At 47.6% G+C, this 18,033-nt stretch overlaps 1 protein-coding gene across 1 annotated transcript in view; it reads right to left on the bottom strand.

Annotated features, from left to right (window-relative positions):
- The window catches only part of RP1L1 (RP1 like 1), a 48,799-nt gene extending 42,828 nt beyond the window's left edge, over positions 1-5,971 (bottom strand). Inside the window, exon 1 of the mRNA XM_060273284.1 lies at positions 5,333-5,971. Within this exon, the coding sequence (XP_060129267.1) occupies positions 5,333-5,971 (639 nt within the window). The remainder of the gene's footprint in view (positions 1-5,332) is intronic.
- Between the last annotated feature and the right edge of the window lie 12,062 nt (positions 5,972-18,033).

The raw sequence follows: 18,033 nt of genomic DNA, 5'->3' as shown, positions 1-18,033 counted from the left end.
TCTTCCCCGACCACTGGTCCTGTTAGCTAGGGATTATGGGAGTTGTAGGCCAAAACATATGGAGGGCCGCAGTTTGGGGATGCCTGGACTAAACAACAACAACAACCGCCATAAAACAAAGCCCAGGAACATTAATCGAAAATTACATTAAAAGTCACGAGATAGTATTTTTACAAGTTAATCCATGCAGGGTCAGAAGCAAAAGAGAGCCAGTTTAGTGTTAGTGGTTAAGGAGTGTCTGACTAGGACCTGGGAAGCTGGGGTTCAAATCCCCATTTGGCCATGAAACTGACTGGGGGGGGGGATTTAGGCTCAATTATTGCCTCTCGGCCCCAACCTCCCTCAGAGTTATTGTGGGGATTAAATGAAAAGGGTGGGATACAAATGCAATGAAATCAATCAATCAGTCAATCATAAGTTGGCGGAACAATGAATGTAAATGTTATCTCTGTGCCATAGCTTGCTCTCTGCACATTCCCTGGCTACCCAGACAAGGAAGAAGTACTAAAAAATACAGTTGTACCTCGGTCAAAATAGTGTGGCCTTTAACCTTCTGATGTTTGCCACCTTGGGTTCCTTTGGGAGGGAGGACGGGATACAAATTTAATGAATAAATTAAAAAGTGGCCTAAGAAATGGATGAACGGATAAATAAATAAATAAAGAAAGAAAGAAAGAAAGGCAAGATTATGTACAAATAATTGCATAATAATATTACACGTTCAAATAACATTGCACATTTAAATCCCTGAAACCTGCCCTGGAATCTTCTGGAGAAAGGTGTGGAAGTAAAATGATGATGATGATGATGATGATGATACTATTAAGGGGGGTAGGAAATCGCCATTTAATTCAGAAACTTTGGGGAGAATGTAAGCTGAAATTTCGAGTAGCTAACAGTTGCAGGGAGAAGGTCAGGCAGGAGAAAGCTCAGAATGAGTAGAAATAATCATGGGTGAAAGGATTTTTGTTGGGGGGGGGCAGGCCTTTTGATAATATAAATCAATGTATTCATATTGATTTTTATTGATTAGGAGGGCAGCTGGCTGCCACCCCCTCCCCCTTGCCTACACCCATGGAAAGAATTAAAAAAGGTTTCTTCGGCTATGGCCGAAGCAAGAGGAAGAACAATCAAATGGTTTTCTGGGTGGAGAAGACAGAGAGAATGCAGAACTGGTCGACACCTCCTTTGTCTCTGTCTTCACCCAAAAGGGCCACAATGCCCAACCCGGTGATAACAGAATAAATGATGTAAGGAGGGAGCTGTAGCCCAAGATAGGAAAAGAGGTGTTAAAGGAACACTTAGAGCTACTTTGAATGAATTCAAATCTCCAGGGCCTGATGAGCGGCATCTAAGATTAGGAAAGGAGCTTGTGGATATAATCTCAGACAATCTTATAGACAATCTTGGAGGGTTCTTGGAGAACAGGTTAGGTCCCTGCAGAATGGAGGCAGGTAAATATTGTTCTGCACCTAGGCAGGAAGAACCTGGTGCACAAATATAAGGTGGGGGACACCTGATTTGCCAGTAGTGCATGTGCAAAGGATCTAGAGGTCCTAGTAGACCACAAGCTTAACATGAGTCAACAGTGTGGTGTAGCTGGGGAAAAAGTGATATTCTAGGCTGCATCAACAGAGGTCTAGTGTCCAGATCAGGCACCCCCAAACTACGGCCCTCCAGATATTTTGGCCTACAACTCCCATGATCCCTAGCTAACAGGACCAGTGGTCAGGGAAGATGGGAATTGTAGTCCAAAACATCTGGAGGGGCGAAGTTTGGGGATGCCTGGTCCAGATCAAGGTACTGCTCTATTCTGCCTTGGTTAGACCACACCTGGAATAATGTGTTCAGTTCTGGGCACTGCAAGTTAAGAAGGATATAGACAATAATTCTATGATAAGCAGGAACATGTACAAATGAGGGCAACCAAGATGATCAAGGCTATGGAAACCAAGCCTTATGAGTTGAGGGAGCTGCTACTTTGAGTAGGAAACAAATTAATGGATTTGAATTACAAGAAAGGAGATTCTGACTCAACATCAGGGAGAAATAGATGACTCTTGGGGTCCCTTCCATCTCTACAATTCTAAGGGTCAATTCTGTGACCCACTGAGATGTACTACTCAACCGAGCAAAGAGATAAACGGGTGGGGCCCCCGTCTTCCCTATTTCACAAGCACCAGAAAGGAACATTCCAAGATTCTGTGACTGTTGGGATTGCGAGGGAAACAGCTCTTGTGGGGTGAGCTCAGGAGAGGAGTTTGTGAGCTGGACGAAGGAGAAGGGAAGAGGAGGTGAGTTCAAAAGCAGAAGGTAAATGTCAATATAAGCCGTGCTCGTGTGAACACATTGACAAGCCCCTCGTAGGGGAAGGTGTGGCGTTCCAGATGTTGCTGGCCTCCATCTCCCATCACCCAGCACAGACCGCGATAAAGGCAGTTGTTTTCTAGTACCATCTGGAGAACCTCTGATCCCCCCATCTCCATACATCTTTGGGGTCCTATTGTGTTCTCAGCAAAGGGGAGGAGATAAAATGAGAAGCAAACAAGAAGGTACGCTCTCATTAAAGGACCAAATACACACAGAGCCCCTTGTCAAATGTAGGAATATGAAGAGGAGGCATGGAAGATCAGGATTGTATCCACTAGTTTAGCCACTGACCTCCATGTCTTCCGGGTCCCATATATGCCAGGCAGGGCTGGCCCAAGAAATTTTGGCACCTGAAGCGAATCACAAAATGGCAGCTCTCTCCATACCTGCCAAGTTGCTGTCGGAGAAATAAGGGACCGGGCAGAAGTAGCAGACCGGAAGTAGCGCTGCCGCCATTTTGGAACTGGGCGGAGCATGCTCAGAAGTGACTTTTGATGCTGCTTTGCCCAGTTCCAAAATGGCCGCCGCGCCAGAAGTCGCACTGCAGCCATTTTGGAACTGGGCAGAGCAGCATCAAGTCGCTTCTGAGCAAGCTCCGCCCAGTTCCAAAATGGCCGCCGTGCCAGAATAAACCGGGGGGAAACAAAAAAATCCATTTTTTTCCAGCTAGGAACAGTTGGAAAAACGGGGATTTCCCAGGGAATACGGGAGACTTGGCAGCTATGAGCTCTCTCCCCACCAGGAAAGAAGGGGTGAGTGAAGATCTACATTAGGAACATGGGGGAATAAAGATCTAAATCAGGATCTGCTGCCCCGTGAATCTTGCCGCCTGAGGCAGTTGCCTCAACTCATGGGTGGGCTGGCCTTGACGCCAGGTCTTTTGTTCTGACACAAACTGATTTAAGAGCCAGTATGGTGTGAAAGATGGACTTAGGCCACATTCACACCATTTCATTTTGTTTCACTTTTAATTTGTATATCACCTCTCTTATATTACTATGCACAAGGCAATTCACAAGCTGAAAAAGCAGCAAAATATAAAATGTCACGCATCTTATAGCAATCCGATCCAATACGAATAAATCATAATAAAAATATGACTTAAAGTAAACAACTTTGATCAAATAAAGTAATATTCAATAATCCATTAAAACATACCCAATAAAATTAACATACAACACATCAACAAATAATTAAACAGAAATTCACTCTCAACCATTACAATATATCGTTATTAGATTATAAAAAAAACAACCACATAATTACAAAAAAAAAAATCCCAATGCATTTTTAAAAAACCATGTAAAAAGACTGAATTGAACAAGAAGGTTACATAGCTTATAAATACAGGTAGGTAGCAGTGTTGGTCTGAGTCGAAGCAAAATAAAAAAATTCCTTCAGTAGCACCTTAAAGACCAACTAAGTTTTTATTTTGGTATGAGCTTTCATGTGCATGCACACTTCTTCAGATTTCGTGCATGCACACGAAAGCTCATACCAAAATAAAAACTTAGTTGGTCTTTAAGGTGCTACTGAAGGATTTTTTTTATATAGCTTATAAAATTATCTTAAAAAGAAAAAGATTAAGCACATTTAAAGCATTATGATACCACTTCAAATAGTCATGGCTTCTCACAAAGAATTCTGGGAGCTGTAGTTTCTTAAGGTTTCTGAGAAATGCTAGGAGTCCCCCATTCCCTTCACGGAGGGGTTTAACACTCAACACCTCTTCACAGGGAGGGAAATAGGAGAATGATTCTCAGCAGTACCCTTAACAAACTACAACTCCCAGAATTCTTTGGGAGAAGCCATGAATGTTTAAAGTGGTATCACAGCACTTTAAAGGCAAGGTGTGAATATGGCCTCAGAGTGGGGAGACCTGGATTCAGATTCTCACTTCGGTCTACTCTAAAGCTTGCTGAGTGACTATGAGCTACTCATGCTCTCTTTTGGCCTAATCCAGTGGTTTTCAACCCATGTGCTGTGGCACCCTGGGGTGCCCTGAATGATGGTCAGGGGTACCGCAGTCAACACCGGCCTCTGTCCTTCTCTCCCTCCTCTGATGTCCTCTCGCGTTTCTGTCTCCCAAAGGCTTGCACAGCTGTTTGTTGCAGCAGCCCTGGCTACAAGCTCTGCAGGCTAAGGGTGCCCCTGGGGCTGGCCAGGGGGTGCTGGGTGCCAGGAACAGAGGCAGCCTCGGAGTAAGCAAGCAAGCAGAAAGAATGCAGTTGGTCAAGGGAGCCGTGGACTCAAAAGGGTTGAAAACCTCTGGCCTTAATCTATATAATAATAATAATAATAATAATAATAATAATAATAATAATAATAATGCGATAAAACATCAAACAAAGTTGCTTTAGGGACAAAATTGGGGAGGGGGAGAACCCTTAAGGAAGAGAACAGCACAAGAAAATTCAATTGCTCACATTTATCCAAAATCCAGTTCAAACTATTCAGTTTAATTAGTTCAACAAAATGGATGGACTTGATCCAGTGATACCGGCTTTTCAAAGTCTGGTGGCCATTTGCACTTCCAGCACCTCCCTGCCACCCTGCTGCCTCTTAGCACCCCCCACCGGTCATCCCACTGCCCCCCCCAGGAGGCACTACCACCTACTCTGAGAACCACTGGTTGATCAGCTCAGCTTCTGCCTGGTTCTAAGAGAGAAGCCACCAAGCTTCCTTGGGCTGCTTGGGGTTCCCATCATGCTGCAATTTGCGCCCTGCACTTTTGGGTGTGTAGAGCAGTGTTTCCCAACCTTGTGCCTCCAGATGTTTTGGGACTACAACTCCCATCATCCCTAGCTAGCAAGACCAGTGGTCAGGAATGATGGGAATTGTAGACCGAAAACAGCTGGAGGCACAAGGTTGGGAAACACTAGTGTAGAGTACACACGGTTTGGACCGAAGCAGCCAAGTCAGGCTGCTCTTCTACGAAGTGTTCTGCGGCACAAAGACTCACCCTCTTCCCGTCCAACGTGTACAGCTTCTTCACCGTGAACTGCATGATCTCCGAAATCTCGTCCAAGAGAGTCTTGAAGCTCCGCGCGTTCCTGCGATTGAGGATTATCGGCCTCCTGGTGGCCACATCCCCGTTCTTAACCAGAGTGACTTTCTTGGGTATCCGCGGACTCTGCTGGGCAAAAGCGGTCGAGTGGTCCTCGCGCTTGATGTCTTGGGCTGCTCTCCGCAACGTGCTGGCCGGCTGGCCGACCTTCTGAGGAACAGCTCTCCGGCCGGCAGGACCAATGCTGATGGGCGTGACATATTTCTTATCGGAGCACAGGTAACACCCTCCGTCCTCCAGCTGGTCCAGGGTGCTGATGCAGTGTAACCCCCGCGGCGTCGTGATGGTCCTCACCCCGAAAGGCAGGGGGACCCTGTGGGAGAGGTCGTCCATCAGGGCGTTGAAGCTCTTGAAGCTGCGCTGGTTGATGGCCATCTTGACCCCTCCAAACTGAGGGTCCCCGCTCTTGTAAAATGTTATCTTCTTGGCAGGGGGGACCTGGGTGAAGGCATTGGTCCGAGCCACGGGGGGGAGGGGTTGTTCATAGTTGTAGGGGCTGGCGGCGGAGAGGGGGTCAGTGGGCTCCTGCGTCATCCTGACGAATGCTTAGAGGTAACTGCAAGGCGAGAACAAGAGGTGTCTATGAATCGTATGGTTTATATTTGATAAAACACACACACATGGGTCTATTAGTGCCAGGAGCGAGGCAGCAGTAAATCTCGCTGTGCAAAGAGGAGTTAACTCTTTATTTCCAAGAACACCATCTGCACAGACCAGGCAGAGTGACAGGCCTAATGAGCACAGCAGCTCATCCCCACTAGGTCTTGCCCCATAGATCAGTTGCCAAGACTGAAAGTCCCCGTCACCCCAAAGCCATTTAAGTCCCCTTCTCTCCAGGGTTTCCCCCCAAGCAATCAGAGACTGTGCCTGCATGAAGCCAACCTCTCCTCTGCCCCCTTTATACCTCTACTGGTTCCAGGAGCTTGTTGCAGCAGGAGGGGAAGAAACCTGTGATTTTGTACCAGCCTGACTCATTTCTGCCTCTTGGCACCCCTCCTCCCCTGCTTTAGCTTCTGCCTCTGACACTGGACTTCTCTCTGCTACAGACTCTCCCAGCTCACTAAGCCCTGTTTGCTCTTCAGCTTCCAACACCTCTTCTTCCCTGTCCTTTTTCCTCTGGCCACTCGTTGTCATCCCCCCACCACTCCCTGGACTCTGAGCTTCCTTCCCTTGGGGGCTCCCCATTTGGGTACGGAGTTAAGTGGCCTGAGGAGAGTTCTTAGGACCAGAGGGAGAGACATGGAGGGCCGTATTTGGGCCCTGAGATCCCTCCACGCATGTCCTCATGCAACCAGTTACTTTCTTGCCAAGTTAGGCAGAACACCTGCTGTAAGAGTTTCCGGAGTGGCTGATTGACAACTCTCCCAGTGGAGGGTAAAAGGTAATAATAATAATAATAATAATAATAATAATAATAATAATAATAATAGCAATAATTTATTATTTATACCCCGCCCATCTGGCTGGGTTTCCCCAGCCACTCTGGGCGGCTTCCAACAGAAGTATTAAAAAACAATAATCTATTAACCATTAAAAGCCTCCCTAAACAGGGCTGCCTTCAGATGTCCTCTAAAAGTCTGTTTTTCTCTTTGACATCTGATGGGAGGGCGTTCCACAGGGCGGGTGCCACTACCGAGAAGGCCCTCTGCCTGCTTCCCTGTAACTTGGCTTCTCGCAGCGAGGGAACCGCCAGAAGGTCCTCGGTGCTGGACGTCAGTGTCCGGGCAGAATGATGGGGGTGGAGACGCTCCTTCAGGTATACAGGTAAAGGTAAAGGACCCCTGGGTGGTTAATGCTGGATGCTGAAACCGACCGGAGGCTAATGCTGAAAAAAAGTTTGTGCCCATTTTCACAGAACTTTCTTTGCAAAAACAAGCACATCCATTGCACTAGAAAACATGGATAGGTTTAAGGGTGCTGTCTAGCCTTTTGGGTGTTTGTCGAAAACCAGGAAGCTGTTCTTTACAATAATAATTAAAAATGGAAAGCGTAATGCTGGTGGTCAACAAAAGAGGTTCAAAGACTCTCTCAAGGCAAATCTTTAAAAATGTAGTATAAAAACCGAACTCAGTACGAAAGGGAGAAATGTGCTAAGGGCTAAACCCTAAACGGCCTCGGTCCGGTATACCTGAAGGAGCGTCTCCACCCCCATCGTTCTGCCCGGACACTGAGGTCCAGCTCCGAGGGCCTTCTGGCGGTTCCCTCGCTACGAGAAGCCAAGTTACAGGGAACCAGGCAGAGGGCCTTCTCGGTAGTGGCACCCACCCTGTGGAACGCCCTCCCACCAGAGGTCAAAAAGAACAACAATTACCAGACCTTTAGAAGGTATCTCAAGGCAGCCCTGTTTAGGGAAGCTTTTAATGTTTGATGGATTTCTGTATTTTAGTGTTTTGTTGGAAGCCGCCCAGAGTGGCTGGGGGAACCCGGCCAGATGGGCGGGGTATAAATAATAAATTATTATTATTATTATTATTATTATTATTATTATTATTATTATTATAATTATAGGAAGGCATGTTTGGCAAACCCTCACCGTGATCAACTCCCACCCAGAAACCTATGTCCCCACTGTGGAAGGACGTTTGGATCCAGAATTGGTCTCCACAGTCACTTACGGACTCACTCTTAAGACCATGTTCATGGAAGACAATCTTACTCAGCTATGAGTGATCGCGTGATATAATAATAATAATAATAATAATAATAATAATAATAATAAATTGTGCCCCAACACTCTGAGCAGCTTCCAGCATATACAGAAACATAATAAAACATCAAACATTGAAAACTTCCCTATTCAGGGCTGCCTTCAGATGTCTTCTAAAGGTTGTATTTTTAACTTATCTCCTTGAAATCTGATGGGAGGGTGTTCCACAGGGTGGGCGCCACTACCGAGAAGGCCCTCTGTCTGGTTCCCACAGCTTCTCCCCCTTCCCCCAGAACCAAGATGGGTTGGCGCATCAGGAAACACTTTGCATCTCACAACTATGTGTGTGTTTGGGGGTAGGTCAAATAAGGTCTGGGTGGGATAAGAGGAGGAAAAGCCACGTCAAGGATTCCGGGGTTTGGGGGTGGGTGGGTGACATAACAGGGGCCACAAACCAAAAGCAAGACAGGCAGGCAAGTATACAACTCTGGATCACAAGCAGGGCAAATATACGTGCCTGTACTTACACGAGTTGGCTTCATGCTTTTTTTGGTAGTCCGCAGTGCCTTGTTCCTTTCCGGTGCCCAGTGAAGGGACCAGCGGTTAAGTAAAATGTCCGCAGGCCCTTACGCAAGGCTGGGCTTCAAGACCAGGGCCACGGGCACCTGCTCTGCACTGCCGCTCGCCCTGCCCTCGAAATAACTGAGCATGCAGCTCCCAGGGTTAATCGGGACATTGCTGCTAACATTAGACAGCAAAGCCATGTAATCGCTTCGGGAAGGTATTCAAAGCCACCTTCAACTTTGGAGGCAGCTGACACTGCTGGTGCTCTCTCTCTCCCCCCCCCCCCACCCATACCCACACCCCTTGCTCTGATGCAGAATCAAAGAATCATAGAATTGCGGAGTTGGAAGGGACCTCCAAGGGTCATCCAGTCCAACCCCCTGCCACGCAGGAGTCACAGCTAAAGAATCCGTGACAGATGGCCTTCCAACCTCTGCTTAAAAACTGCCAATGAGGGGAGTCTGTTCCACGGTTGAACAGTCTTACTGTCGGAAAGTCTTTCCTGATTTTAGTCATAGAGTTGGAAGGGACACCCAAAGTCATCTAGTCCAACCCCCCCCGCCCTGCAATGCAGGAATGATGTGGGACAATGATGTCTGGTAGGAAGGAGAAGATTGGGAAGAGGTAACAGGGCTTAGAGACCTGGGAGAGTCTGTGGCAGAGAGAAGTCCAGAATCAGAGGCAGAAGCTAAAGCAGGAGAGCGGGAGGAGGGAGGCCAAGAATCATAAAGTTGTAGAGTTGGAAGGGAACCCAAGGGTCATCTAGGCCAACCCACTGCAATGCAGGAATCTCAGCTAAAGCATCATTGACAGATGGCCATCCAGCCTCTGTTTAAAAACCTCCAAGGAAGGAGAGTCAGGCAGAGGTGAGTCAGGCTGGGGACGAGCCAAGGTTGTCTTCCCCTCCTGCTGCAATAAGCTCTCCAGCCCTATCTCCCAGAACCAGAAGAGGGCTGAAATGAGTGGAGCAGTTACAAGCTGCATGCAGGCACAGTCTCTGCATGAGAAAAGCCTTGGAGAGGAGGGGACTTAGACGGCTGTGGGGAGGTAGGGACTTCCTTGTCTTGGCAACTGATTTCATGCAGTAAGACCCATGGGGAATGGGCTGCTGTACTCATAAAGACCTGATGCTCAGCCAAGTCTGTGAAGATCATGTTTTTGCTAATAAAGAGTTAACTCCAACTTTCAACGGAGTGATTTACAGTCGTGCCTTGGATCTCGAATGCCTTGGCTCCCAATCAAAACCCGGAAGTGAGTGTTCTAGTTTTCAAATGGTTTTTGGAAGCTGAATGTCCGACAGGACTTCCACAGCTTCCAATTGGCTGCAGAAGCTTCCTGCAGCCAATTGGAAGCTGCACATTGGTTTTCAAATGTTTTGGAAGTAAAACGGACTTCTGGAACGGATTCCGTTCGACTTCCAAGGTATGACTGTACTGCCAGCTCGCTCTTTGACATTGAACTAGTTATTATACACTCTATCGTCCAACCAGGAAAGGAAAAGACCTTATCAGTGTTTGAGGGAACAGGCCAGCTAGGCCTGGATGACTGCATTCAGCCCCTGATTTATTTGATTTGATTTATTTGATTTCTATTCCGCTTTTAATTCATATGAATCCCAAAGCGTCTTACAAACAATAAATAGCAATGGTAGGATAGCTCATAAGAGAACACCACAAATACAGCACAAATCGTACGGAATAATTAACAAACTGTAAGAGAAACAATTGCAATCTATGAAACACTGTTAATGAAGCAGCAACTAAAAAAAAGCGAAACATCACAATTAAAGCAAAAGTAATATTATATGATTAAAAATATGGCATTTTTAATCTATAAAACAATACAGTGTTACCTCGCAAGACGAATGCCTCGCGCAATGAAAAACTCGCTAGACGAAAGCGTCTAGCGGTTCTTTGTTGCCTCGCAAGACAAAGCTTTCTATGGTCGCGTCTTGCAAGACGAATTTTTTTTGCCGGGTTTTTTTTTTTTTGCCGTCTGCCGTTTGTTTCCGCAAGACGAAAATTCCGTAAGACGGCACGACCCGCGGAACAAATTATTTTCGTCTTGCGAGGTATCAACAACATTAGCAGAATAGCAGCCAAAAGATAAACCAAGCACTGTTAAGTTTATGCACATAGTCTCCACACCCTGTGACTCATAATCTTTCACTCTGTTCAGCTAACAACAACAACAACAACAACAACAACAACAGTACCCTGCCCTTATGACTGCGTAAAAAACACATACACATAAAGCCAATAGCAGCAGCATCTCCCTTCCGAAGCTTCCTTGGGCAGGAGGTGGGATGGCACAGGTCCAAACCAACCACCACCTGATGGCAAACAGGGTTTCTCTCCCCTCCCAGGTCTTCCTCTGGAAACTGCTCCCCTATGAAGGCTCCTAGGGCTGGAGGTGGGGGCAAGGCCACCACATAACCTCCCTCCCTTCTCCTGGGGCCTGAGGTTCTCGGCCCCCTCAGTCCATACGGACCGGCAGCCGCTCTCTGGAATTTCAAACTGAGGATCTCTCCAAGCCATACCCAGAGATGCCAAGGGTTGAAGCAAAGCTTGACCCTCTATCACTGAGCTACAGACCTCCCCTGTCAACGGATGCTCCTGGGGAAAACTCTGATGCAGATACGGTATTTAGTTTCTGGGCCCAATTAATCCAAGGCCCTTCTTGGTTTGCCTCTTCCATGAGAGGTCCAGAGGGTGGCAACACAAGAAGCCGGCCTTTTCTGTGGTGGCTCCCAGCTTTTGCGACGCTCTTCCTAGGGAGACTCACCTGGTGCCTTCATTGCATATCATTAGGTGTCTTGTCTGACTGTTTTCTGTAGGCCTTTGGCTAATTAAACAATCTACAGTGGTACCTCTACTTACGAATTTAATGGGTTCCGAACACACATTTGTAAGTTGAATTCCCATAGGAATGCATTGGGAGAAAAAATTTGTAAGTCGAAGCAACCCTATCTAAAAATTCGTAAGTAGAAAAAATCCTATCTAAACCAAGATGGCGGATGGAGCTCCATTTGTAAGTAGAAAAATTCGTAAGTAGAGTTATTTGTAAGTAGAGGTACCACTGTACGACCTTTTAAACTGGGGGTGTGTGGAGAAGGGAGGGTTATTGCTTTGTTATTGTTATATATTTCTGCATTTTTATATTCTGTGCGGCCTAGGACCCTCGTACCTAAGGGGCCGCCTCTCCTGGTATGCCCCGCGGAGGACCTTAAGGTCCATAAATAACAACACTTTGGAAGTCCCAAGCCCCAGGGAGGTTAGATTGGCCTCAACCAGGGCCAGGGCCTTTTCAGCTCTGGCCCCGGCCTGGTGGAACGCTATGTCACATGAGACTAGGGCCCTGCGGGATTGGACATCTTTCCGCAGGGCCTGCAAGACGGAGCTGTTCCGCCTGGCCTTTGGGCTGGACTCAGTCTCCCCCCCCCCCATTTATTTATTTTTGATGGAACCCCTTATATGGGATTTGTATATAAATTTTCCCTCGGCTCTTTTTGCTGGCCCATGTAGGACCAGCATGGATAGTTGGCCCTGGTGAATATTTGACGTTTTCTCCCCTTATGGCTTTGATAGGTTACCACTAAAAGGAGGCTGCAGTTTAAGCTTCATTTTAAACTGTATTATAACTTATATTTTAATCAACTGTTTGGTTTTTTTGTTTGATTTGGTTTTGTTTTTAATGCTTTTACTGTATTTATATTTGGTGTTGGGACCCAGGTGGCGCTGTGGGTTAAACCACAGAGTCTAGGGCTTGCTTATCAGAAGGTCGGCAGTTCGAATCCCCGCGACGGGGTGAGCTCCCGTTGCTCGGTCCCAGCTCCTGCCCACCTAGCAGTTCGAAAGCACGTCAAAGTGCAAGTAGATAAATAGGGACTGCTCCGGCGGGAAGGTAAACGGCGTTTCCGTGCGCTGCTCTGGTTTGCCAGAAGCAGCTTTGCCATGCTGGCCACATGACCCAGAAGCTGTCTGCGGACAAACGCTGGCTCCCTCGGCCTATAGAGTGAGATGAGCGCCGCAACCCCAGAGTCAGACACGACTGGACCTGATGGTCGGGGGCCCCTTTACCTTTATTTTACCAAAGTGCCAATTTCCAAAGGGAACCAGGGAACCAAAACACAGCCACCCTTTAAAATGTGTACTTACATGAATTTTGTAGCACGGTTATCCAGCTAAGTCAGGTGTCCAAAATCCAGAGGTATTTATAACCGACTTGGATGAAGGTATTGAGGAGATGCTCATCACATTTTCAGGTGACACCAAACTGGGAGGGGTAGCCGAGAACGCTGGAACAAAATCGGGATTCAAGATGAACCTTAACAGACTGGAGAACTGGGCTGAAACTAACAGAATGTATTTAAATAGTGACAACTGTAAGGTTCTGCACTAACTAGATGGGGACAGTGGCGGAGGAAAGGGGTGCGGGCCACCCCGGGTGTCCTCACTGGGGGGGGGGGGTGTTTGACAAAATGACAAAAATATGAGTTGTTGTTTTTTAAGGGCTCACAGAACTTTTTTACAGTGGTACCTCTGGTTACAAATGCTTCAGCTTACGAGCTTCGCTAACCAGGAAGTAGCTGCTCCTGGTTGCGGACTTTTTGCCCCAGGACATACCTGCCAAGTCCCTGCCTGAGAAATAAGGGACTGGACCGGAAGTAGCAGACCGGAAGTAGCGCTGCCGCCATTTTGGAACTGGGCGGAGCATGCTCAGAAGCGACTTTTGATGCTGCTCTGCCCTGTTTCAAAATGGTCGCCGTGCCAGAAGTCGTGCTGCAGCCATTTTGGAACTGGGCAGAGCAGCATCAAAAGTCGCTTCTGAGCATGCTCCGCCCAGTTCCAAAATGGCTGCCGCGCCAGAATAAACCTGGGAAAAACAAAAAAATCCGTTTTTTCGGCTGGGAAGAGCTGGAAAAATGGGGGTTTCCTGGGGAATACGGGAGACTTGGCAGCTATGCCCCAGGATGCGAATAGGAATTGCGCGCCAGAGGCAGGCGCGCAGCGGGAGGCCGCATTATCAAAAGCGCGCCGCCTCAGGATAAGAACGGTTTCAGCTTAAGAATGGATCTCCAGAATGAATTAAGTTCCTAACCAAGGGTACCACTGTAGTTCAGCCAACAAACGCAATGAAAGGTGACTGCCACTGGGGGCCACACCGTGGGGGCCAGGGCTTATCTCGGGGCCTGCAGCGTGCCCAGAGCCACGCGTCTCTCCTGGGAGTGACGTGGTGGCTTGGGCGCCTGAAACGGCAGTGTGGGGATTGCATCTGCCCACCGCCTCTCCCTCATTCGCAACAGCTTAAGAAGGATGTTGACAAGCTGGAACGTGTGAAATTAAAAGGTGCACAAATTGTTGGGGGAGGGGGAAGAGAAAAAGGGATTTCTTAATGAAAGTAGAACTTCCTCCCCCACCCCCCACTCCTAATATAGCTGGAAGAGGTCACTTGCGAAGCAAAATGAGCGGCATCTTAGCCATGATTACCTGTGACAGGAGTCGAAGCATTAAGTACTTTAGCCTGACCTGGCAGGGCGGTTCAGAGCTGAAGCAAGATAATGCGCAGCAGGATCTTTTAACCGCACGCGGAGGAATAAAACTGACAGTGCAATAATCTGTGGGCGAAGGGATCTCCCAGTGATGAGGCATAAATTCACTGGTGGAGCTTAATTCAGGGTTTCTGGGCCAGTTTGCAATAACAGGTACACTGAGATGCACAACAGCTTGCAAGAGGAACTTTTCACCGGGCATTCATTGCATTTCTCTGGCAGTTTTGCTGAAAGAGGAAGTCTGCAACCCCACAGCACCCCGAGGGTGGGGAACCACTGGTTCAGAGAGCCAAATGTGGCCCTCAAAATCTCTTTATGGGGCCTGTGAAACTCTTCTGAGGCCACACCCCCTCTCTCCTCAGGCCACACCCCTCACTGCCCTCCTTGCTTCCCAAAGTGGTTTTTCTTCCCTGGGGTGTCTCATTGAGCTCTGAGAATGCCTTTTGCATGCCAGACTGGAGGGCAGAGAGAGATGTCTGAGCATCTGCGGAAACCAGCCTAGTGAGCTAAGGTGACGTTTGCATCCATTTGGTTGCTTCACCCACTTCCGCACCTCGCCCAGAACTGGAGAGCTCGTTTTGAAAGAGGAAGTTCAGCACGCCCCCAGAGGAAGAAATTCCACTTCATGTTCATCCATTTGCAAAATGAATTAGTTCAGTCGACATTCTCCAAGCAGAAGTGTATTTACTTGGTTTCCACTGTTCGCTTGCAATCCTGAACTTCCTTACTTGGGAGTAAATTAAAGGTAAAGGGACCCCTGACCATTAGGTCCAGTCGCGGACGACTCTGGGGTTGCAGCGCTCATCTCGCTTTACTGGCCGAGGGAGCCAACATACGTCCGCAGGCAGTTTTTCCGGGTCATGTGGCCAGCATGACTAAGCCGCTTCTGGCAAACCAGAGCAGCGCATGGAAACGCCGTTTACCTTCCTGCCGGAGTGGTACCTATTTATCTACTTGCACTTTGACGTGCTTTCGAACTGCTAGGTTGGCAGGAGCAGGGACTGAGCAACGGGAGCTCACCCTGTTGCGGGGATTCAAACTGCCAACCTTCTGATTGGCAAGCCCTAGGCTCTGTGGTTTAACCCACAGCGCCACCCGCGTCCCTGGGAGTAAATTACTGGGCCTCAAAATTACTTGACTCTGCAAAGCCGAGCTGGCTGGGGCTGATGGGAACTGTAGTCCAAAACATTCGGGGGGCATCAGGTTGGAGAAAGCTGCCCATTTCTGGCCATGCAGAGCCATCCTGAGCATGGTTACTCAGAAGTAAATCCCACTGGGCTCTTTGGCCCTCATTCACTAAATTGAGTTTAGGATCGTAACCTTAGGACCAGGCTAAATGTCATATGAAACTTCAATGACTGGAGATTCTAACATATATTTTTTAAACTGCCCCCATATCTGAAAACTCTTTGTGGAGAGGGAAACAATGTCCAGTTGGAATTTGGGAGGCAATGTAAACATTCTGCCTGGAAATAGCTCCCAGCTAAGGAAGAAATTTGATTTGAAGGCAAACCTAATTCTCACATTCGAAACGATGTGAGAAGCGAGACCTGGCCACCCTATATTTTGCAATGCAGTTTTCCAGCCGAGTTACATATACAGTACAGAAATGCATATATGCTAAGCTCAAGTGTGTATGGACGTGAGTGAATATTAGTGAAAATACCACAAGGCAACACATTATATGAGGAAGCATGTCATTGCAAAACTGTGTATATTAGGTGAAATTGCATTCAAAAATATCAGGAGAAATTTACACCCAAATGTTGATGCCGCACATATTTCCCTAGGAAGGGCGTTCCAAAGGTTTGGGGCCACAAAAAAGGGCCCTGCCATTATAGCAGCTCTCGATGTCTGGGGTCATCAGAGGATTTGCGACAGCTTTCACCCTGGCCTTCCACCACCACCACCCCCTCTGAGTGTGCCTTTCTTTTCCTTTCTACCTTATAGGTTTTTGGGGAACCTAAAGTATTGCGCCCAGGGGGTGCTGGTGGGACAGAAGGCAAGGAGCTGAGCAGCAGGTGGCGCCAGAGAGCCAATAACAGGCAGAGCCAACGCTTTGTTTGTCCCCATCATCTTCCTTCCTGCTGAGTTCTAAAGGGGCAACATTGCGACTAAGCCAACAGGCAGTGCCGTCCTCTAGAATAGCTTGTGGGTAAGATGGCAAGCAGGTGAGAAATGGTTGAGGACAGGCGGTGGTTGGTGGGTCAGTGCCCCACTTACCTTTAAATCTACCGCTCTTAACCACTACACCACACTGGTGGTGGAGACCGAGAGGAGATACGAGAGCCATCTCCAAATATCTCAAGGGCCGTCACATGAAAGATGGAGCAAGCTTGTTTTGTCCTGCTTGGACTTGAACCCACAGCTTCGATTTGCAAGAAAGGAGATTCCGACTCAAGATCAGGAAGAACTTTCTGACAGTAAGAGTTGTTGGACAGTGGAACGGACTCCCTCAGAAGTGGTGGACTCTCCTTCCTTGGAGGTTTTTACGCAGAGGTTGGATGGCCATCTGTCATGGATGCTTTAGTTGAAAGGGAGCAGCCGCCGAGACCATATCACACCGGTCCTGAAAGACCTACATTGGCTCCTAGTACATTTCCGAGCACAATTCAAAATGATGGTGCTGGTCTTTAAAGCCCTAAACAGCCTCAGCCCAATATACCTGAAGGAGCATCTCCACCCCCGTCGTTCAGCCCAGACACTGAGGTCCAGCTCCGAGGGCCTTCTGGCAGTTCCCGTACTGAAGGTTACAGGGAAACCAGACAGAGGGCCTTCTCAGTGGTGGCACCTGCCGTGTGGAACACCCTCCCTTTAGATGTCAAGGAAATAAATACTACTGTATCTGACTTTTAGAAGGCATCTGAAGGTAGTCCTGTTTAGGGAAGTTTTTAATGTTTGAGGTTTTGTTGTGTTTTTAATATCCTGTTGGAAGCCGCCCAGAGCTGCTGGGGAGGCCCGGCCAGATGCGCGGGATATAAGTAATAAATTATTATTATTCAAACACACACAAAAAATAACTTTGAGGGAGGTTTTTTTTAAGGGGGGTTGTTATCAATATTGGTTTTGCGCATCTTTATCTTAGATCTTATTATGATTTACGATCTTATTATGATTTCCCTGTTTAGGGAAGCTTTTAATGTTTGATGGATTTCTGTATTTTAATATTTTTTTGGAAGCCGCCCAGAGTGGCTGGGGGAACCCGGCCAGATGGGCAGGGTATAAATAATAAATTATTATTATTATTATTATTATTATTAGTAGTAGTAGTAGTAGTAGTATGATTTGTTGTTGTTGTTATTCCTGCAGCGTAGGGGGTTGGACTAGATGACCCCCAGGGTCCCTCCCAACTCTGCAGTTCCGCGAGACTATGCTTCTACAACTGCACTTGTGATCCTGTTGCCAGGAACGTGACAGCTGCAGAGATCCTTTAGATGCCCACAGGGTGGCAACCAAGGGAGGCCCTTTTATGTGCGGAGTCAGCACTCTGGAATAGACTCTGCCCAGAAATAATGTGTGTGCTGACCTTGTGGCAGTTTAGGGGAAGGTCCAGGGCTGGCCCACCCATGATGCGAGCCGATGAAGTTGCTGGGAGGGGTGGCAGATTCTCTCTCCAAGGAGCTGTGCACCCTCCTGTCTCCTCTTCTACCTCCTCTGCTGCACATCCACTACTGCACCTGATGCTAAACCATTTCCAAAATTATTTTATATAACGTATTCAGAGCCTTCTGCAAGAGAGACAGGCAACACCCATTGCATGCCTGTGTAATATCTGCTGAAGAATTTCTATAGCACAGCTCCAGGGAACCTTTGTTCCTCCAGATGTTGCTGCAC

This window comes from Zootoca vivipara, chromosome 3, assembly GCF_963506605.1.
Source record: "Zootoca vivipara chromosome 3, rZooViv1.1, whole genome shotgun sequence".
Classification (NCBI taxonomy): domain Eukaryota; kingdom Metazoa; phylum Chordata; class Lepidosauria; order Squamata; family Lacertidae; genus Zootoca; species Zootoca vivipara.
This window is presented reverse-complemented; position numbering and strand designations above follow the sequence as displayed.